The following is a 22,162-nucleotide window of genomic DNA, read 5'->3' on the forward strand; positions in this document are numbered from 1 at the left end:
CCTGGTTTCCTGGGTTCAGGCCTGGGGCCAAGGGAACAGCCGGCTTCTGGGGAGAGCTCTGGACCAGGAATGAAGACACCTGATCTCTTAAACAACTCTCCATCTGCCCACACAGCATCCTGTCCTTTCTCACCTGGACTACTTAAACAGCTTCCTGATGGCCCCCCAGCTTCCACTTTCACACCCCCCGCCCCTGTAGTCACACCACACAGCCACAGGGATGACTTTGCAAAGGAACAAATCTGATTATGTTGCTCCCTTCTGACAGTCCTCAATGGCTCCCCAGGACCCTTGGGATAAAGTCTACCCTCCTCACATGGCTTATAGAGGCTTACATGTGGCCCACTACTAAGGGCTTATATTTCCACATGCCCCTCCCTTTATTCTATCCACTCCATTTAGAAAACTCTTCCTTGAGTTTTCTAAATACAAGTCTGGAACACATGAAATGCTGCTCTTTGGCCACGCTTTGACCTACGAGCTGATTGTCTTGCATGGTTCAACTCAACACAACTGTCTGTTCCTTGGCTGTCTACACAGGCTATGCTCTCCACCTAGAACACAGCCCTCACTTCTCCCCATCACCGTGATGTCACTGTGCCTTCCTCCTCCCTCACGTCTCAGCCCAAATATCACTTTTTCCAGAAAGTCTTTCCCGATGTTCTCTCGTGCAGTCTGTGCCTCCCTTCTATAACATGCCTTGAACCTGCAGTGACTCTTTGATGTCTGTCTTTCTTGCCAGATTGCAAGCTCCATGAGGGCAAGGACCATGTCTATACAGTTCACCCTGATGGTCCCAGCACCTGGCCCAGGGTTGGCACATAGTACGTGCGCAGTAAAGGCTTGAGGAGGAAATAGCTGCTGTGTACTCGTGTGAATGAGACAGAGCCCCCACCCCTACCAGCTGTATGACCTTGGACCATCCATCTCCTGTAGACTTCGGTTCCTACCTCTGCAAAAGAAGGTTATCACACCTACTGCACAGAGACGCCGGGACATCAGGCGTGCCAGTGTGTTTAGCGTTAGACTGCTCAAAATTGTTGACAGGTCCTTCCCGGAGCTGGCTGTAGCCACCAGTCTCCTCCTGACCTCTGGGCACTGCCAAGGGACAAACTGCTCCAGGAGACAGGCAGGACAAAAAGAGTCTGACCTTAAGATGACTCCTCACAACCACCCCTCTGAGCTCAGAGTCTGTGAGTTCGTGGAGTTTGTATCAACACACCAGGTATGTTCCTTCTAGGCAACGTAGAAAGCCTGGGTTTTTATAGCCTCTCTAGCTGCCCAGCTGGGGATGCCTGCAGTTTCACTGTGAAAGGAATTCAGAGCCCCTCAGTAACATCCCTGGCCAATCTGTTCTTGATTACCTCCCCTAACAGGAAGCTCACTACCACCCTCCCCCTGAGGTTATCTTACTTAATCTTCAAATAGCCTTATGAGATGGCTGGTATTGAACCAAATTCTGCCTTCTTGGGCCATCCTCCCACTGGCTCCAATTCTCTCTGCTGGGACTTCTAAGACCAGGTTTGCTCACCTTCCTACACAACAGCCTTCAGAGATTAAGGGATGACAACCCTTGCCTTCACATCTCCAAGCTTTGGGTTTTGACCTTCCTCTTGGTCTCTGTACCTGTACTATGGGGCCAGCGAGTGCTGGACCTTACTCCTCTCCAGGTGTGGCTGACATGGAGGAGGAGAAAGTGTTACCATCTGTGCTCAAAGAGTGGACTGCAGGAGCCCCAGACCTTCCTTTCTGCAGGCCTCAGATCCACACTCTGGGATCAAAGCAGCACAGAAAAAGCCACCTTCTGCTGGGTGAGTCAGGCTCAAAGGCTGTCTGCCCTCTCCAGCCTCTGGAGGAGATGGATGCCTGTGCTGACGGATCGCTCCAATGGATTAGGTAGATAAAGAAATTGATTATTCCATAAATCATTGTCTCCATGAAAAAAATCCCAATTTTTTAAGAAAGAAAATATTATAAATCTGCCCAAGCCCCCGTGAGGGCAAGTGTAGCCATTTCAACTTAATTGTTTGAGAGCTTCTTTGCTACAGTCCCCAAAGCTACCGGCTCCCAATCGAGATGTTCCTTCCCAAACTCCACAAATGGCCGTATCATGTCATGGACGAGACGGATTTACACTGCAGCAGCAAGAATCTGAATCAGCCAGAAAGAAAAGCCTTTCTTTGGAGACAAAAATGGGATGCCAACGCCTACCCCCATCTCTCCTCCCTACTTATACATGCACCTGTCTCATCTAGAAAAGTTGAAGGTTCCGCTCTGACATGAGACAGAAAACTGGCCAAAATGAGCCTTGAGTGGGTATCTGAGAATGGGGTGTGACAGCTCAGGAGCGAAGGAAGTCTCAGAACAATGGAAGGGGTAACATGCTTTCAAAGGAGCAAGGCCAGCAGGAGCATGGGCATGAACGTCGCAAGGGAAGAGACGTGGCTTCCCAGCTGGCTCTGCTATGTGACTTTTAACTTGTTCCTTCTCCTCTCTGAGCCTTACAGCTCCTCCCCAGCACCCAGGAGAGTGAGGAAGATCTCAGTGTGGGGCTCTGGTCTGCACTCCACATATCTTCATTTTCAAGGAACCAGAGCCATCCCTGAAAGTCACTTACATGGACTTACCAAGAGGCCAACAAGTTACCACCAGGTCCAGGGAGGCTGCCTCCCACCCCCAGACCCTCCACAACCCCCTTCCCGGTGCACTCCACAGCCCACGGAGTGGGCGCTCCATAAATATTTGGTGAATCAATGAGTCAGCCCAGAGTCCATGTGAAAACAGCAGGAAATAGACACTAAATTACAAACAGCATAAAAATAGCCACATTTTCAAAGCAAATTGTTCTGATCCTATGAATCCAAGCAGGAGGAGGGGGGGGAAAACCCTCATCCCCTCCATCCCCTCTCACTGAGATCTCTCCAGCCAGGGCCTGGAAGTAGTCCTGTTCTGCAAGCACCTTAGCCCATGTCCCCTCTGCCTAATCCACATCAATCTGCTCTGACTGAAAGGGGCCATCTTGCCTCCTCAGAACCCATTGGCTTAAATGCCGCTCCTTGTTCAGAGGCATGTGCCAATTCCTCTGACTCTGTCACTCAGGTATTCTCAGAATCCTGTGCCCTTGGGCTTCTAGGCCAGGTGTTCCAGCCAGCTCCCAGCATCTCAGTGACTGACAAAAGGTTCCCTTTCTTTGAGGTAGGTGGAGGCCACTCCCGGAGTGCCTTTCCTGTCTAGGAGAGACCTCTGTCACTACCCAGCCCCATTGCCAGCCTTCTCAGACACATCCAGGTGGCAGAGCACCTGGGACTTGTGGGGTTCTTTGGGGAAAACCACGAAGCTGTGACACGTTTAATTCCCATCATTGAGCTAGGAGTAATTTTATTTACTAGCAGAAAATGTGGCTCTATTATAGGTATGCAGGGTTCCACAACTCAGAAAATAATAACACACAAAATACTTTTAAGGAATCACATTTAGCAGGATAAAAATACATAACACAAGCGTGCTTACCAAATGCAATGTGAAAGCTGACGCTGACAAGCTGAGCAAAGACGCTTGGTATCAGGTGTGATCTTTGACAATAGAATGTTCACTCGTTTTGTCATCTGCTGCTGCTCCCTAGCAGACAAGCCGTACAAGGCACCAAAGGCTTAGGAACAATTTATGTTGGGGGTGGGAGGAGGAGGGAGAAAATTCTATCTGTCCTCTTCATTTTCTTTTACTGTGAATTACTTGATTTAAATGACCACAAATAATCATTCTTACTAGCCTACTGTGTGCCTGCTAAACATCTCAGTCCGGTTTATGAACACCAGAGTCCTAGAGGAATAGCATTTGGAAAAAGAATGCCTGTTTAGCAAGACCTGACAACAACCACATCACCCCTGCTAGGAGAGTCAGTGGGACATGACGCCCACTCCGTACCCCAGGGCCTGACTGCTCTCCGTGGTGCTGAACCCAGAGGTTGGGGTGAACCTTAAATCTCCTGGTCTCTTGGGGAACTACATAGGGTGTATCAATTATCTAAGAGCCTTTCTAAACACAGATGAATCTGGTTTCGTATTTCCCCCTCAATGTGGAAAAATGTTTCGTAGGTCTGTTTCTCAGCACTGGAAAAACCGAGTCTCTATCTCAAGACTGCAAATTTAAAGCTTCAAATGTGTGCACGCCTATGTGCATGTGTGCGTGTGTGTGAGATAGGAACAGGGATGGAGTTTTCTCAGTAGACTTGGGGGTCAGAGACCCATGTTTTCATCTGATTCTCCTATGGCTCCCCAAGGGATGAGGCACAAAGCATGTCCCTCTTTTAGTCCTCAGTTTCCAAATCTATGATAGTAAAGAGTAAAAACAGGTTCTATATACTCTTCTAGCTCCAACACTTGGGGACCCCCTCTTTGGGATCTGGATTTCCATGAACTCAGAGACTGTCAACAGGATGACCTTGCCTGGCCTTCTTCAACAGTGAAAGATTTCCTGGAGCCAGAAGAGGACACAAGGCTCAGCCTCTCTTGCAACAAGCCAGGGATTCAATCTCTCTGCTCAGCTCTCCCCAGCCCTCCATCCCCATGGACCAGCCATAATTCAGCTAAACCTGAGAGTTCACCCATATTTTATTTACTGATTCGATGTTACGAGACAAGTAAAATAGACGGCTGTCACCTCTATTAAACTGGGCAGGAAAAATGGCCATGTAGGCAACAGGCTCTTTCTGCTCATAATGTGTCATCTGTTTCCTTGGGGAAGGAAGCAAGAAAGGGGAGGGCATGGCCTCAGGGGAGAGCCCGGTGCTGTGCAGCACAAGAGGGGAAGCCCAGGGCTCTAGCGCGAACCTGGCCCGGCCTCACTCTCGGCTACACAAATATGGCAGACCCATCGGCCCAGTCTGCCAGGAACTGGGAGCACCACGGAAGTCTTCAGTTTCCCACTGACCCAAAGGAAAGTCACTACAGTTACTCTTTGGGCTCATTCGGATAAAGAATGGCTGTTGAGCCGCACCTTGGGAACTGTATGCTAGAGAAGCAAACCTTCAAGTGGTCATTTCTTCTAAGTACACAAACATATACACGTGTACACACTCACACTCCCAAGAACCCAGATGCCGCACAACCCCGGGCCCAGGCTGACTGTCTATACAACCTGAATCTCCAGGTCAACTATTAACACCTCTGCTTTCCACAGAGCTGACAAGGAGACCTATTATCCACACACACACCCTAGCAGGAGGAAGTGACGTGGTGAGACAGAAAACGGAGAGGCCTGATCCTGCCTGCCAGCCATCCAGAGTGACCTGCTTGGTTAAGGACAAACAGCAGAAGTTCCCTTTCTTGGCTCACTTTCCAGAGGGAGCAGGAAAGATGCTGAGGGGCTGGTGGGGAGGAGGGACGGGTGAGGCCGTGAGCTCTTCTTCAGTTTCTCCTTGAAGTAGACAGCTTGTGTCCCTCTCAAGAGGAGAATCATGATGATACAAACCAGACAATGGATGTAAAGACCAGTCTAGGCCTGGGGAAAAGAAGGACCTGCTCCTCTAAATAGTCCAGTTCTGCCCAAGCTAACTACGTGGAAAAAGTCTTAGTGTAGAGGGTGCTGAATTAGCATGTCAGGACACCAAAGACTTCACTAGAACTTTGACTTAGTAGAAGAATCGAATGATGTCTTTCACACAATCCTGCTGACCAGATGGAAAAGGTGTGGAGCTGAATATCAGAGCAGGTGGGTGAACTTCTGTTCAAATGACTGTATCCACCCATGCGTTCATCTACTCAACAAATAGTTGTTAGTCATGTACTAACTAGAGACACGGATAAAGTTGGGAATAAGCCATCTGGGTCCCTCTTGTATAGTAAATGCTATGACAAGGGAATGTAGGGTGCTGTGGGGACCCACAGAAGTGGGCAGGAGTCAAGAAAAGCTTCCTGCAGGAAGAGGCACATTTGCTGAAATCTGAAGGATGACTAGGAGTTGCTTGGAAAGAACAGCAAGAGTAGAGGCCCAGGGTGGGAAGGAAGGCACAGTGACCCCTGAAGACCTGGGTGCTCGGTAGAGTGGAGCAGAGAGTGTGGGTGAGGCAAGGAGAGACAGAGACTAAGTCTGCCAACCAGAGGAGGAGATGAAGGATCTGAAAGCAAAAAGCAAGCTAGTGGGGTTTTGAAGCTGGTTAAAGTATAGGATAGTGGCCCAAAGATCACTGAATTAAGCCAACAGACTCTGACATTGGTCATACCCTGCCTGGTGTGTTGCTGGCAGACACAACTGAAGGGAGGGCAGGCGGGTTCATCCCAGGTTCCAACGGCACAGAGCGGAAAGGGAGCCACAAAAGCTGTACTGCCCAGAGCACAGGATTCTAGCCCCAACAGTAGTGTAGGCCCACAACCACTCAGCCTCTCCCCTACCACAGACCCCTGGGGTGGGAGGACGAAGAGGGTGAAATTCATGTCTACCTTCTGAGGATGGAGGGGCCAGAATGGGCTTTGGTGGTCCAGAAACAACAAGTGAGAATAACCGCCTGAAGGTTCAATGATAGGATTTACCGAGGATAAATGACAGGTCCTGCCTTTAGGCTCCAAAGATCAACTGCCAAAGGGGAGATGAGAGAAGTTATAGATCAGCAGTGATGCCTGTGCAGAAGACCAGGTGATCTCAAGAGACCACCAGCTCAGCATAACTGGGCAAGGCGGAATAACTATCGAGTGGTTGGAGATGGTGGTCCGGATCGTACAAGGAGACGTGGCAGCCGAGACCCCAGGAAGCGGTGCACTCACTGGGTGCAACTCACAGGCAGCACCATGGATAGCTCTCAACACCTCGGAGGAAGAACGGAACATCTTTTTTGGGGGAAGAATGAAGACTTTTTTTTTTTTTAGAACTGAGCATCTTCAATTTGGAAAATTTTAATTTGGAGAAATGCCTTTACATTTCCATAGGGTTGCATGGTGGGATAGGGAGCAAACACGAACCAGAATCAGTGGGCATGGGGATCGTAATATAAGATTAATGGACAGCATTTGTTAAGTGTTCACCATGGCTGTGGTCTAAACACTGTATAGCATTAACTCATTTAAGCCTTAAAATAACCCTGCGAGGCGGATGCTATTATTATTGTTGTTGTTATTTTATCATTACTATGAGAGATTAATTTGCCCAAGATCACCCGGGGTGGGTGGATGTGATGGAGGCAGGCTTTGAAGTCAGGGGCTGGCAGATTCCAGAACCGGCGAACTGACCCACAATACTGGACTGTGAAAGTGCACGGACAACTTCTCTGGTGCCAGGCAGATTCATTCTCACAACAACCCCATGAGGTCAAATCTATTGTTATCCCCATTTGTCAGGTGAGGAAAGCTAAGGCCAAGAAGTTAAGTGACTTACCCAAAGTGTCAGAGTCTGGAGGACAAAGAGGGTTTAAACTCAGACAGGTGGATCTCCAAACCTACACTCTCAACATCCAAGTTCTGTGGCCTTCCCCAGAACTGCGGGGAGATGAATTTTAGGGGGAAACTTGCAACAAAGATGATAATCAACCAAAACATGTGCAGTGAGGAACAAAACAGAGTCTGAAGTAGTGAGCTTCCTGTCTCAGGTGGTATTCAATAGAGACCAGAGATCCACCCGTAAGGAGGGGGTCCTGCAGTGACTTACAACAGTGGTCCTCACAGGGTAGGCCACAGATGAGCATCATCAGCATTATCTGGGGCCCTGTTAAAAATGTAAAATTCCAGGCCTCCCCCAGACCCACCCAATCAGAAGCTCTGCAGGTGGGGCCCAGCGATTTGGATTTTAACGAGCACTCCAGGTGATTTTGATGCATGCTGATGTTTGAGAACCAGAGGCCTAGAATGACCCCTGGGGTCCTTTTCAGCCTCAATCCTGTGATTCTCCACCACCGACAGGAAATGTGATGCTGTGATGCCGTGGAGCCCTGGGAAGTCCTTGGCTCCCTGCTCCTGCTTTTCCGCCCAATTGGGCAGGCTTTTTGGAATAGCATATTTCAGTTCTGCAAAGCAGATGCAGGAAGGCTTTGCACAAGTCCCCCTCGTTCCCATATTTAAAGAGCTCATCCCTGCAGTTGTTCTGAGAACTCTATAAACCCCCTTCCATCAGCAGCCTGTCTACATCCGTCCCTTTAATAGCGCAAGACTTAATTGTCTCCTATGGATTGGAACCCTCTTCACACAAACTAGAATCTTAGCTCCTTCTCGCTCCCTTTTTTCCCCCTGCCTTCCTTAGCCACCATTCAGCATGGCACCAAAGGATTTGGAGTCGAAGCTGCCACTCCCCCCGGATCTCACTCCATCTCATTATCTCCGATCTGTATGATCACCATGGGGACTCTCTCCTCCCCGGCTCTTGCCTTGGCCTCATTACCTGATGTCTCCCAGCAGAGACAGCAGTGTCTATCCCCTGAGGTCCAGCCTTCAGCCGCAGATCCTCTCTGGGCTGCACCCGCCTGCCCAAGACGCGCGATGGAACTTCATCTCCAAGAAGGATGGATCAGGACTCCCCGGGATCAATTCCTACAGACAATCCCACAACCAGGGTCTTCTCAGCTCTGAACACATGAAAATGCATTTCAACGAAAAAGCTGCAAATATGCCCATGGGCTGCAGGTATGTGATAAATAGCAGGCCAGGAGGAGTCTGGGAGCTAACATGCAGAAGCATCCTGAAGGGCACCTCCTTCTCTCTCTCTCCCTAATGCCGTGGATAATGGTCACAGGCAGCCAGATCCTACCATTTCCGCTGTGGGACACACAGGTGTGCAGGCAGTGGGTAAATGCCATGTACTGAGCTGAACGGAGTACTGGGCACCAGGGTTAGCCCCAAGGCAGAGGGTACATAAGCCTCAGAGCTCATAGTCTGACGGCAGAGACATGGCCCCCACCCTGAGAGGATCCTTTCTCTCCTAACATTTATTAAACATCAGGCACCGTGCAAACAGCTTTAGACACTTTATCTTCTTTAATCCTCACACTAAGTCTGGGAAGATGATACTGTAAGGTTCCACCATATGAAATTTTTGCAGGTCAAAAACATCTGAATACGGTTCTGCCTAATTGTAGTATTTCTACCTCGTAGAGGAAGAAACGGAGGCTCCGGGGTCACATGACTTGCCCAACGTCACAAGGCGCAGACATGTCAGACTCACAGCCTAACTCAGATCCACCACATTTTGCCAAACCCCAGATGCACCCTGATGTTTTGAGGAGCCAAGAAAGAAAAAAATCCTGTACGTGATCTCAGTTACGACATGGGACACACAGTGATTTCAGGGAAGTGAGAAGGTGGAGGTGGGAAGTCCATCTTAGAACCAACGAAATATATTATCTGACTCCAAAACAACTCATTCCGCCTCTTGGTAGTGATGGTGGGAGAGGCGCCCTTCCACCCTTTGGGGCAGCTTCTTGTCCAATGCGGGAGGCAGGACACTCATGCCCAGGAGAAAGCCCTAGACACACCCACGAGCCTAACCCCAGCCAAGGCCAGTCAGCCCTGGCAAACAAGGCAGAGAGATCCAAGGAAGCAAGGCGGAGAATGTGGCAGAGTGACCTTTGGGGAGAGAGGACTGCCAGGCTTATAGTCAGAGGCAGGGGGACCCCAGACATAACTCCAAAGGAAATAAAACCGGGGGGGGGGGTTGCTGAGCTGCTCTGGGTCATGGCTGCTATAGAATGGGGCCAAAGGTTAACAAAAGCAAGATCAGAAGGACCTGTGGTCCTCAAACCCAACCCCTTGGGCCTCCACCCAGTCTCCACACTTCCACTCCAATAGAATTTTGTCTCTGGAGCACAAGGAGAAGCAGAAGAAAGCAGAGACTCCGTGAGCAAGCATAGGTGTTGGTCCAGCCCATGAGTCTCTCAGGGGCACAACATTTCAGCAAGGGCCCCCTCTTGCGGTCAGGGGCGCTGGCCCACGGTCACTATGTAAGAGCCTGCTGAAATTCTATCCCCAGCCTGCTCACTCACCCCCCCCCCCATCCAGGCCCTGTGCTGCTGTCACACCCGGTGACCACCAGCAAGAACAAAGGCCAGTCTTGGGGCAACATTTAAGCTCTTCTGCAAAGACGTCCTACCTCTCTGACTCTGGGAGGCAGATGGTATCATCCCCATTTTACAGATGGGGAAAACCAGGTCCTGGGAAATAACATGACCCATCTGCTTGTGCCTGTTTCAAACCTGTCACCTCTCCAGGGGCTCTCAGCAGTGCAGTTTTCCCCCACTTTCAGAACCACTCCGTCCCTGGTGGCCACCATCACCCCAGTCTCCCTGCATCCCCCAGATAGAAGGAATATGGTGGACGAGAAAGGTAAATTTGAATTTGCCTTTGCTCTTGTAGAGGTGGCCTGGCAGAAGGGCTGCATCCAGGTGCCCACACCCGGCCCAGAGAATCTGGGAGAGAGCGCAGGTTCCAGAACCCGGTGTCAGTGGGCCTGCCCCGAATTCTGTCCACCGGTCTCAATTCCTGGCAAGCGAGCTCTATCTAGAAGGTCGGAATGTGACTCTTGCTTAAAAAAATCAAACGACCATAAAACCTATTAGCCTGGAAAGGATGTTGGAAGGGGGAGGGGTTGGGATTGGGGAGGGTAAAGGGAGGTGAGGGGAAAAGGAAGAACAAAGAACAATTCACCGACCACCTGCTCTTGCCAGCTCACTGGCTGAAGGATGGAGGTGGGGGGAGACACAGCCATGGGGCCCTTTCTGCAAGGCTCTGACGATGTCTGTGAGGACAGCCTGGTGGTTGCCAAGGGGGTGAGTAGGCAGGAGTCCCCAGAGGAGAGGGATTCCTATGGCAGGGGTTGGGGGGGGCAGCCATCCCCAAGGGAAAGGCCATCCTTCATTTCAGGCTTGAACTGGAGCATTGGACAGAGTCCAGAAGCCCGAACAAGTGGGATGGAGTCCATATGAGTGTGTTGGTGGGAGGGGTGGCAAAGACCACCCATCCTTTCCTCTAGATGAAGCAAATCTGCCACACGGCCATCCGCAAGGACAGCGGGACTCTGAAAACCAGCACTGGCAGGGTTAAACATCGCAGAATCCACACAGCCCTCTCCAGCACCAGGCCAGACAGAGCCCAGCCCTACCAGGCCACATGCAGCACCCGGAGCCATGGGGACTGGGGAGCTCTGCTCAGCACCTCTGCCACCCGGTGCTTTCACACTTCCAATCATACAGTCAGACGCACGGGACCTGGAGTCAGGCTGCCGGGGGTTCCCATCCTGTGTCTCTCTCTCTCTCTCTGGACCTGTGATTTCGGGCAAGTAAGTAAGCGACTTTGCCAAGCTTAGTTTCCTCATCTGCAAAAAGGAAACAATGCCTGTGGGGCAGCGAAGGCTAAGTAAGATGGGGGAGCGGGGGCGGGAGGGTGGGGGGACATTGCAGCAGCTGCATTTACTGAACGCTTACTATCCCCCCGCATGGCTGGTCAGCATTTGGAACCCCAGGGTACCTGAAACCTTGTAAGTGCTCTGTAAACTGCGGCCCTCATTTTGTCCCTGTTGTGTGTGATGTGATGTTGCTCCAGCCCCAGGTGGGGTCCCAGGCAGGAGACACACACGGATACCTCAACACAGGCACACTGCCCCCTAGTGCTGCTGAGGGGGAATTGGCACCTGGGAGAAGGGCTACGCCAGCCCAGGAGCCCCCGACGCTGTGTGCACCTGGCCCTAGGGCCCCTCCATCCATGCAGAGCTCCAGTCCAGTCACACCAGCATCAGGAGGACAAACCCTGCTCCTAGAACTTCACTCCTCGTTGTTGCTGGGCAGGGCCTGGAGCACTCCAGGCTCTTCTCTGCTGCTGCTACTGCTGCTGTGCTGCTGCTGCTGCCCAGTCAAATGGAGCCCTGGCTCTAGTTTCTCCACTGTCCCTCTAGAGAGTCTGGAGCAAACAAGGCGGGACTCAGGCTTGAGCCCCAGGAGGCAGGGGCAGCTGTCTGTCACGGGATGGAGGAAGTGTGGCCTCAGCAGATCATAAACAAACCGAGTTGCTGAGCACAACCGAGTCTCCTCCCAAAAGGGCACCCCAAGCAGCCTCGGGCCACCTCCCCTGTATATGGCCTTGGAGCCCAGGCCCAAGAGGAGGGAGACTTCTAACGTCCACAGGAGACTCTGTGCATCTTCCTTGGGGTGGGGGGACTTTGTTTCCTAGAGCCGGAACACAGAGAGTCTGTGGAACACGGGGACTCAGGGAAGCTCACAAGCCCCAGCAAGGATCCTAAAAGCAGCTAAGCAGCCTTGCTTAGGGGTGGGGGTGGGGTGGGGGACAAAGAGCTGCCCCTCAAAGCCCTTTCAAAATAGCACAGCGAGCTGGACTTCTGAAGTCAGCTGTCATGCCAGCAACAGGGGGATGCAAGTGACCTTGGAAGAGCCCAGGCAGGACGTAATGCCTGACTCACCCTGCATAAGCCACCTCCAAAAACCCCAGATCATCCTGATGTCGAAAGACTGTTTAGCGCAGTGCGAGGCAGGCATCAAGAAGAAATTAAACTCCAGCTTGGAGGAGGAGGGAAGCCTGGGCTGACAGGAGCGGCTGGGCTGGAAAGTAGAGGCAGAAATTCCTCAAGTTAATGCTTTCCAAGGCCCCTCGGGCCACTCCCAGGTCTTGTCTGAAGCTATTTACTTCCGGGGGGTCGGGGGGGAAGCCCTATTGATCTTCATTCAGCTCCTGTCTGCTCCTACAAGGCGGTAATGTCTCGGCGCATCACCAGTCACAGTAAGAAATTCCTCATTGTTTTACACACGGCTCCCAAACTCAGGAGACGAACGCTCAAGACCATGTGGGTGAACTGATCACAGAAGATGCGGACAGTGGACGGGGCTGGTGGGGGGAACTCTGGGGGACGGGATCTCATTCCCCAGGGACAGACTGCTACGCTTGGCCACTGGGCTCCCCAGCCCAGGCTTGGGGCTCGAGGCTCATCTGTCCTGCTCTGTCTGTGGATGCTCGGACATTCCCAGGTTGAGCCAGCCCTTCTCTGCCACCCCCACCCCCAACACATACACCTGCTTTATGTCTCCGCAGTCACTTGGCTCTGAACCTCCCCTTGCCTGGCTAGAAAGCATCATCATCCACTAGAGGTTCCCAGCTGCTGCCTCCACTATCTGGTTCCCTTTTCAAGTCCCAAGCTGGCCCTCGATCCTACAGTGTGCATATAACACGAGGGAGCCTCAGGGAACCACGAAACCTACAATGTCACCGACAGGGCAGTCCCCACCAGTCTGCTGTCAGAGGTACTTCAAAGCCGCAGGATATCTCAAACTGTCACAGCCAACCCAATGGATAACAGATGAGGAAACTGAGGCTTGAGGCTGGGGAGAATAGTGTGATTTGACCAAAATGGCTTAGTAAATGGGCAGAAGACAGAGCAGGAAACCCAGGCCTCCTAGCTCCCACCCTAGGGCCCCTCCACTTCAGCTTCTAGGTCACGTAACCAGGAGATCCAGATTCCCACGTGAGGTCGGTAAAGCCCGTCTGGCTGAGAGGACCCGTGCATTAAACTGCTTTCCATGAGTTAAGACCAGAATCCATCTCAACAATAATAACGATGATAACAGTAATAATAAAATGCTGAACAATAAGCCTTGAAAACCTTCAATGAGCAACACTTGATAATCACACGCAGATACATCTTCCACATATTCATAAAAAATGATCAATGATCATTTTTTCCCGCAGACTACAATCCAATTACTCTCTCTCCCTCGCTCTCTCCCTCACTCTCCTTTGTTACTTGCAAACCATCCAAGCAATCAATGCCTTGACCTCTCCCTCTGATAGACACAATTACAAAAAGACAGAGCAATGCAATTCATCTATTCAAGATGGATTGTTTGAACACTCTGTCACACTGCTGAGCTATCCATCTCCTTGTCTAAGAGGAAATTTCAGCCCCCCAAAACGGCACAAAGACAGGGGCGGGTACGCTGCTCCCCGGCCCAGAGAGCCCCTCAGGCACCTGCAGGAAAACCCACTTCCAGGCTGGTGTTCAGGGATGCCTGCCTGCTGGAGGGCTCAGCTCCAGGCACAGGGGGCTCAGGCACCCGTCTGGGGAACCAGAAGCACCCAGCATGCTCCGGAGTCCAATTTCCAGAACCTCCATTCCTGCAGCCCCAGCCAGAGTCCTGGAATCCCATGAGTGGATCTGAAAAGGAAGGATGGTGTCAGACCCAGCCAAGGCGGTGTGTTTGGGTTTTGGCATACAATTGTGTGTGTGTGTGTATGCGTTCAAGCACCGTGTCCACACGCAAGCATCATGTCCACTGTGGATCCCTGGCTCCAGCTAAGGCTCCAGCCTAGGCTCAGAATGATGGGAGTTGAGCTCCCCAGGAAGCTCCAGAGAAGCCCAGAGGCCTTAGAGCCTTCCCATCCTCCGTCCAAGCTGGCACAGCTCCGGCGGTCACGTTTGGCATCTGCACAGCACCCCAGTCCTCGGGCTGGGAATCAAATGGGGCAGGGCTCTCAGATATAAATGGCTTGGGCCGACACGCTAATTAATCCTGGGGCTTAATACGAAGAAGATTAGAAGAGAGGAGGGCTTTGCCATCCTTAATTGCATTTTTACAAGCTGAACCCAAGAAAGGGCAGGCAGGCTGGGGCTTCCCCTCAGAGCAGGGAGGAGCCCCCAGTGCAAGTCAATTTCACAGTAAGAGGGGGCAGGTAAGGATACATCATTCTGCCCCTCCTTGGCTCATCCTTAGGGGCTGTCCTCATCTGCTCCTGACTTCCCCGGCCCTCAAAAGACCTCCATCCCTGAGGCAGGGCTACAGCATAGCCAGCTCCCCCCACCCCCCTGCAGAGGGAAGAACCACGGAAGAGGAACCTGCAATGCGTGGGATGGGCACACAGCACCTTTTGGTCTCCCCTCCCTCCTCCCAAGAGCACCCTAAAAACAGGGAAGGAAGGATGGAATAAAAGAAGTGTTGGCCCACTACTAAGGGACTGCTTGCCTCTGGAATGGTGACCAGACTGGGAACTGGAGAAGGCAAAAGAACTGAGATAGAGGACGGTGTTTTTTTGTTTGTTTGTTTTGTTGTTTTGTTTTTGTTTTTGTTTTTGGCTTACAAGAGCAGCCTGAACTGCAAAGGGTTAAGCCTGACCGTGAGGGTTGTCCCCAGAGCCCCGTGCCTGGACTCCTCTGCCTCCGGGTTGGATGTGAGTGAGTCTGCCAGTCCGGTCAGCATGGATTGAAAGACCCCGGCGTGGGCAGCGCTTGGGAACTGCCCTGTACCCGCATCCCGATGTTGAGTTCAAGAGATTGTGGGGCCCAAGAGCAAGCCACGAAGACAGACCCCCACCGCCAGATTCCTGACCGCCTCCTAGGAAAACCTCAAGTACCGAAACCAAGCCCCACCTTGGTTCCCTGCACCCCCTCACGCCTCTAGCAGTCCGCCACAGGGAGGAAGGTGGCCCTGGCTCAGCAGAGCTCGGCCCGCCCCGGGGCCAGAAGCTGGTGGTGGCGCCTCGAGAACCCAGGCGGCCCAAGTGTCCGGCCTGGCGGCGAGCGCAGGCCCTGCGTGGCCGAGGCTCCCGCGTGGCCAGGCCCGGCCCAGCCCTGGCGGGTGCGGGCCTCGCACCCAGAGGGCCCCCCGCACTGCCCAGAGCGCTGCCTACAGGGCGCCTGGGGCGGCCACAACAAAGTTAAAGCCCGGAGTAAGAGAAGAGAGCGGAGACGCGGAAGCCGGGGAAAGCCGTGCGCAGCCCCGCCAGCCGCCGCCAGCTGCGGAGGGATTTCGGCTAACTTTCAAAGCCGCTCGCAACCCTCCGCCGCCTTCCCAGCCGCGGCGGGTAGGCTCGGTCGCTCCCTTCCCCCCAGCCGCGGGCGACCGCAGGAGCGACCGGCGGAGGACTGCCCCTACTCTGCCCCAAGCTATCTGGCCGGATGGGGCCCCCGAGGACGTGGGCGGCCGCCGGGAGAGGAGACCCAATGCCCCTGTCCTGCGAAGCCGTCGCCCGCGTCCCCGCCGCGGCCGCTGGAGCCCTGTCCCTGGTGGGGGCGAGGGGTCTGCGGGGAGCCAGAAGGCAAGAGAAGTTGGCGCCTTCCCCAGGGTTCTCGCTCCGCGGGGAAGCCGGGTCCCAGAACTCGGTCTGCGGCGGGTCGTGCTGGCAGTCGTGCGGGAATGCGCCCGCCACTCGGGTTGGGGCTGGAACGCTTCGCTACTCTCAGCCGGGTCTGGCCTCTCACTAGCGCGCCAAGGGCCCCTCGCCCGCCTCGGCCCGGCCGCCTCCTCCTCCACTAAGTAAGGCCCCGTGACCCCGGCTTTGGAACTTTGTCCTCACCGGGATGAGCTGCCGGTGGTCACCTGGCCCCGGCTGCCCGGAGAGGTTGGGAAAATCTCTTGGGATCGCGTTCATTGGCCCCCCCATTTCCGCCCCCGCCCGGTCGCACAGAGACCCGCGGCTCCGGGGAGCCCTTACCGATCCGGATGACGTGGGGCATCCCGCGCGAGTCCGGGATCCAGAAGGCGCACACGAGGAGCCCGGCCCAGTATTCCCAAACCAGACTCCGGAGGCGCCGCCAGGGAGCGGTCATCGTTGGGCGCCGCCGAGCGTGCCCGGGGCGCGGCCGTGGCGGGCTCCCTGGGGCGGCAGCTCTAGGCGCGGGCGCGCAGCAGCCCCCGAGGCGCCGCCTGGCCCAGCTGCCCGGCTCCGGAGCGCCGCTGCGAGTGGGGGGCGCCCCGCGGCGCCGCGCACATCTTACTGGGGGGCCGCCCCGCCGGCGCCCGCCCCGCCCGGCTGCCGCCCACGGGCCGCCCGCGAGCGAGGCTCCTGGGCTCCGCCCGGGCTCCGCTCGGACTCCGCTCCGGCTCGCTTCTGCTCGGCTCCCGTGCGGGCTCCCACCTGCCCTGGCTGCCGGGCGCTGGCGGGCGGGCTGCACGCCTCTCCGGCCGCTCCTCCTCCAGCCGCCGCCAATGCTATCGCCCGGGCTCGCACAAAGCCCCGGAGTGGAGTTGCACGCGCGCACACACTCCCTCCCAGCCCCCTCCTCGCGCCCTGCCTCCCGCCTCCCGCGCCGCCCGCCGCCCGCGCTCCCTCCGCGCACTCCCCCGCGCACACACACTTCACACTCACACCCGCCGAGGCGTACACTCGCGCGCTCACACCTGCGCAGGGGGCGGGGAAGGGGACCCTGGACCCGGTTTAGGGGGACGCCCGGAGAACGAGGACTCTCCTCGCTTCCCAGATGTCCCCATCCGCCCTGCCGCCCCCAGTCCCTTCATCTGCGAGGGCACGGAGCCTGGGAGCCGGGCGTGGAGCAAGAGAGCTGGCACCGTGAGCTGGGCGACGTCGGCAGCCTAGCTGCCCGACCAGCTGGAGGAGACGCGCCCGCCGGAGCAGAGGGACGCGGAGCCCGCCGTCTGCGGAGTCTCTCTTCCCAGCTCCCACGCCGCGGGCGCAGGCTGGACGGCGGCGGCGGGAGACCGACCCGGGAAGCGGTTGCCCTTCTGAAGCCCAGCCCTCGGGGAGGCACAGTTGGGGCTGGGGCTCCGGGGAGACAGATTTCGAAGAAAACTGTGCACGCTGGGCTAGAGGAGCTGCAGGATCTGGTAGGGGTGGGACTGCCCAGGCCAGATCCTCTGCCGAGGATCGCAGGACTTGACCTCGCACTGCAGCCACAGACAGGGCTTTCGGAGGAAAACGGCTAAATCCTTGGACTCGGAGGGCATCTGAGATGCACCCTGTTACTTCCCATCCGTCTTTCCCCTACTATGCAGGAAGGGCTAGCTCCCTTCGTCTTTCCCCCCTGAGAAAAGAATAAAGAGAAACTGTCATTTCCGTGAGATGGAGCAAGACCCACGGGGAGCAAACTAGAAAGGGTTAAAAAAAAAAAAACCTTGTTTATTAGCAATAATAAATTTTTTTTCAAGTGGCGCTGGGTGTCGAGGGAAAGGAAGGGCTGTGGAGCGAATCTGGAGCAGGAGGCTGGGAATTACGCAGTTAGACGAGTTTAATGACCTTTTTGACAGAGACAAAGCGGGGCCGATATAGTAGATAAATAAACGGATCTGTCACCGGGCAGCGGCTAGGCTGTGTGTGAATTTATTTTTCTCATTTAAATAATTTGATCTATTCCATCATTCCCAATCTCTCCCATTTGCCAGCTGTCTGGTAAGAGCGTGGCCCCCAACATCTGAAAAGCGAATCTTTAATTTTCTTACAAATAGCCCATCAGTCCAGTTCTATTCCGGCTGTTAATTTCCCCGTCTTTACTTTCCCTTGCTTTCTGGAAGTAAGGGACGTTGGAATTGTGTGGCGATGTGAACATTCCAGCGTGGCCAATCCTGCCCATTGGAAGGGGACTCCTTCCCACCTGATGGGGGATGCAGCTCTGGTGGTGGGAGGATTTCCCTGGGGCTCTTCTGAGAAGGGGAAGAGGTGTACAGGTCTTGAGGCCATCCTTAAAGCCACCTTCTTTGCCAGACCTGGGCCTTCCTCACCCGTCAGCAGGAGCCACTGGTTCCCCTAAGCAGCCACTGGAAAATGTTGCCCAAGAGACCAGAAGGAAGGCCATGCAGACCAGAGCCAGAGAAGTGGCAGCTGCCACCTCTTGGTGGAGAGTAATGGGCCCCAGTGGGCACCAGCAAGGAGGAAGCACATGAGAGGCGAGCAGAGGGCCCCACCCTCCAGGACAAAGCCGGGGGAGCCTCTTCATTGACGATGGGACACCCCATCCTCATCACTTGGGTTAGTTGCTCCAAGGAACCAAAAAATCCTGGTTCTTCTCTAAGGAAGGAGGAGATCCAAGTGTCCTAATGGAGGATGGGAATGGGGATTGGCAGGACCTGAACTTAAGGCAAGGGACGGAGGGCTCACAGAGCACCACCAACAGCGCCCCAGGATGGGTAGGGGTTGGGTAGGAGGGGAGAGCCTGGATGCTAGTTCTGTCTGTTTGTCCTGCAAGCAGGCTGTTGCCAGGAGAGGGGTAGTGAGCAGGGAAGAAGTGGCCTGGTGGGGAAACTGCCCAAGCAGAAGGGGAGAGGGGGACGTGGGGGGAATGGGCAGATCTGCACCCTAGATTAGAAGCCAGTGAAAGGCCAGTGGGAGGGAGGGAGGGATGAAAGCTGGGGAGAAGGAGAAGGAGAAGGAGCAGCTTCCAAGAAATCCAACACCAGAGAGGGACTAGAGAAGTCAATGGATAAAGGCAGAGGGGGAATCTAAGGGCACCAGGGCATGATGTGCCCCTGGCCCCTGCGGGCCCCTCCCTCGCCCCTCGCCTGGTCCAGGGAAGGAGCAGGAGCTGGGCCTCAATCCTGCGGCATCCCAGAGTGGGCGGGTGTTAGCCAGTGAGCTCTGCGGAAGGAGGCTTCCCTCTGCTGCCACGTTGGCTGCGGTGGGAAACAGCCTCCAGCTGCAGAGGCTGTGGGGATAATTCAATGGGGCCCACACCCCTTTGGGAGCCCTGGGCTTAGAGGGAAGCCAGCTGTCCCTGACCCAGAGCTGGGCCTTATTGTGGACCTAGCTGCAAGCTCTTTGGTACCACGGTGGTCTTCCCAAACTAATAGCAGCCGGCTCCCTTCCGGTCTGGGAAAGGGTGGGTTGCATTGTAATAACAGAAACAACAGCAATGGTAAACATGACTGCTAGTATTTATTACATGTCTTCTATATTCCAGACTATGTACTCACTCAACCTACCTTACGTTTGTGCATCGCTCCATCTAACCCTGTCCGCAGCCTGGCAGGTTACAATCCTTGTGATGTTTGCATTCTTCGGTGAAGACTCAGCCTCAGGAAGGTTAAGAGGTCCAAAGTCACACAGTTAGTATGTGACCTTCCTTCTTCGCCCTTCCTCTCTCCTCCCTTCCTCCCTCCCTCCCTTTCTTCCTTCTTCCCTTCCCCCTTCTTCCTTCCCTCCCCTCTACCTTCCTCCCTCTCTTCCCTCCTCCCTTCTATCTCCCTCCTGCTCCCTCCTTCCTCCTTCCTCTCCTTCTCTCTTCCTCTTCCCTTCTCCCTCCCTTCCTCCTTCCCCTCTTCCTTCCTCCCTTCCTCCCTCCCCCCCTTTTCCACCTTCCTCCTTCCTTCTTTTTTCCCTCCCCCCTCCTTCCTTCCTCCCTTCTTTCCTTCTTTCTTGTCTCCTTCCGCCTTCCTTCCTATAATACACATCGGCCATCACTGCCAGGTACTGTGGGAGAGGAGCCTGGGTCTGCATGTGGTCCTCTCTGCTTCTTAAGCTTGTAGGCTTGACACTTGTCTTGTCCTACCTGGACTGAGCAGGGGACAGGCTCTAGCAGAACATCCCCTCAGCTCTGCTGGAGGCCCACTGGGGTTGCTTGAAGGAAAGGCTTAGAGTAGAATAGGATTTGGGCCCTTTACTAGAGGGAACTGGAGCTCCCCCAAGCTCAGGTGGAGTAGCCCGCAGCCTCCTCTCCCTGCTGTGGTGCCTCTTCCAGGCTGTCCTGCCACCAGCAGCCACTGAGGCTGGCGGGCTCTCAAGCTGCATCCCATGGGATTGGGAGCCACAAGTCCTGGCTTTTCGAATTGTTGGTAAACAAGTCTACCCACCAGCCAGGGCTGGCTCCTCGGTCCCCCACGAGGCAGCCAGCGCTGGATTTATGAGGCCTCCAAACCTCATTCAGACTAATGCAGCTTTTCATTCCAAAATAAAAGGGGCCTCTGTCTGAAAGGACAAGTACTCCCGCATTTCATTAACATCCCCGAAAATGGCCGAGCTGGCCCAAGTCCCTGCCAGCGAGATTCATGTCTCCCGCTGGCTCACAGGTGGGGGTAGGGGAGGAAGAAGCCCTACCCGCCCTGGGCCCTCCTGGCCCCTCCTGGCTTCTGCGGGAGACTCCCAGTGGTGGCCAAGCAGGCTCATTTGGACGAGTCCCCTGTGTGTGCATTTTGTTTAGACCGATCCACTCTAGCCCTCAATCCCCCCACAATCACGGTGAGTGATGAGGCCCTGGGCTCGAGTTACTGAGATTCATGATCTCCGCTTCCCAGGGAAACCACCAAGCACCGGCTTGCGGTTGTTGATCGCAGATTCCTAGCACTGGAGTGCCCTCTGCTGAAGCCTGCCTCCCGTCATCTCCCTTCAGGCTGCCCGGCGGGCTGGCTGCTGGCAGTGGCTGGCTGCTGGAGACCCGGGGCCCCCTCCTGCCAGTGTCCCACTACCCGCCCCGCTGTTGCTGTGCACACCTGCCTTCTGGGTGCCTCCTGGAGGACGAGGGAACAGGCTGCCTCACCCCCTCTCACCCCAGAGGGGGCCTGGACCAGAAGGAGGCCACTGTCAGCCCTCCCCAGATCTTTGCCAACTGCCAGAGCAGGGAGGAGGGAGATGCCCTCCTTAAACCTGTGCTTGGCTCGCCAGCATTCTCTCCACGGCAAAGTGCATCCAACCACAAAAACCAAGCCTCCGCCCTTTACAGGACACTAAGACTTGCCTCTGGGCCCAGGGACAGAAGACTCATTCTTCAGCCTGGGGCCTTGGGCCTTCATCCCTGTCCCAGGAAGGGAGAAGCACAGCAGCGGCCCTGCTGTCCCCTGAGCAGGCAACAAGCCCCGCAAAGGTTGTATCACCTTAGATTTTTGTCAACAGTCAAGCAAGTTCATTCCCACTGAAGTCAATTCCTGTGTTTATTGTCAGCTTAACCCGCTGCTGTGAGTTATTTCTCAGCAGTGAGGGAGACAGGTAGACAAGCCACCAGAGATATGTTATTTTACTGACACGTGCGTTTCAGGAACGTGGGCGCAGTGGGCGGAGGGGTAAATGACACACCGCGATCCTGTTTGTATTTGTACATAACCGCGCAGCCGCTGATGGGCCTGGACGCTCTGCCGCTGGAGGGGGAGGGGGAGGGGAGCAGGGGACAATGCCCGCAGCAAGGGGTCACCTCCCTGTCCTGCGGGCCTGATTCCTGGTGAGCATATGAGAGTCAGTCTGTCACTCAGTCGTTCCCTAATTGATTTATTCATGCTCTCAGTCATTCACTCGTTCATTAATTTATTCCTTCCCCATTCTCCCACCATCCATCCGTCCACCCATCCTTTCATTCAATCCCTCAATGCCTCGCTCAGACCTTTACTCGTTCGTCCCATTATTCTGTCGTCCGCTCAGTTACTTGCTCAGGCCTTCACTCATTCATTTGCTTACTCATCCACTCTTCTCTTCAATCACTCAGTTGTCCACGCATTCATTCATGTATTTAGTCCTTTGCTCGATCACCCACTTGCTCA

The 22,162-nt window shown here is 54.6% G+C and overlaps 1 protein-coding gene across 3 annotated transcripts in view; it reads right to left on the reverse strand.

Moving 5' to 3' along the window:
- Nucleotides 1-16,969, reverse strand: part of GRIK3 (glutamate ionotropic receptor kainate type subunit 3) — a 219,171-nt gene extending 202,202 nt beyond the window's left edge. The window contains exon 1 of one of the 3 annotated variants that reach the window (XM_032877282.1): nt 16,404-16,965. In XM_032877282.1, the coding sequence (XP_032733173.1) occupies nt 16,404-16,518 (115 nt within the window). In that variant the 5' untranslated portion in view covers nt 16,519-16,965. Of the gene's footprint in view, nt 1-16,403 lie in introns of all 3 variants that reach the window. The other 2 variants (XM_032877283.1, XM_032877281.1) reach the window with 2 other exon arrangements.
- Between the last annotated feature and the right edge of the window lie 5,193 nt (nt 16,970-22,162).

Source organism: Lontra canadensis, unplaced genomic scaffold (assembly GCF_010015895.1).
Source record: "Lontra canadensis isolate GAN:19392208 unplaced genomic scaffold, GSC_riverotter_1.0 scaffold60, whole genome shotgun sequence".
NCBI lineage: Eukaryota > Metazoa > Chordata > Mammalia > Carnivora > Mustelidae > Lontra > Lontra canadensis.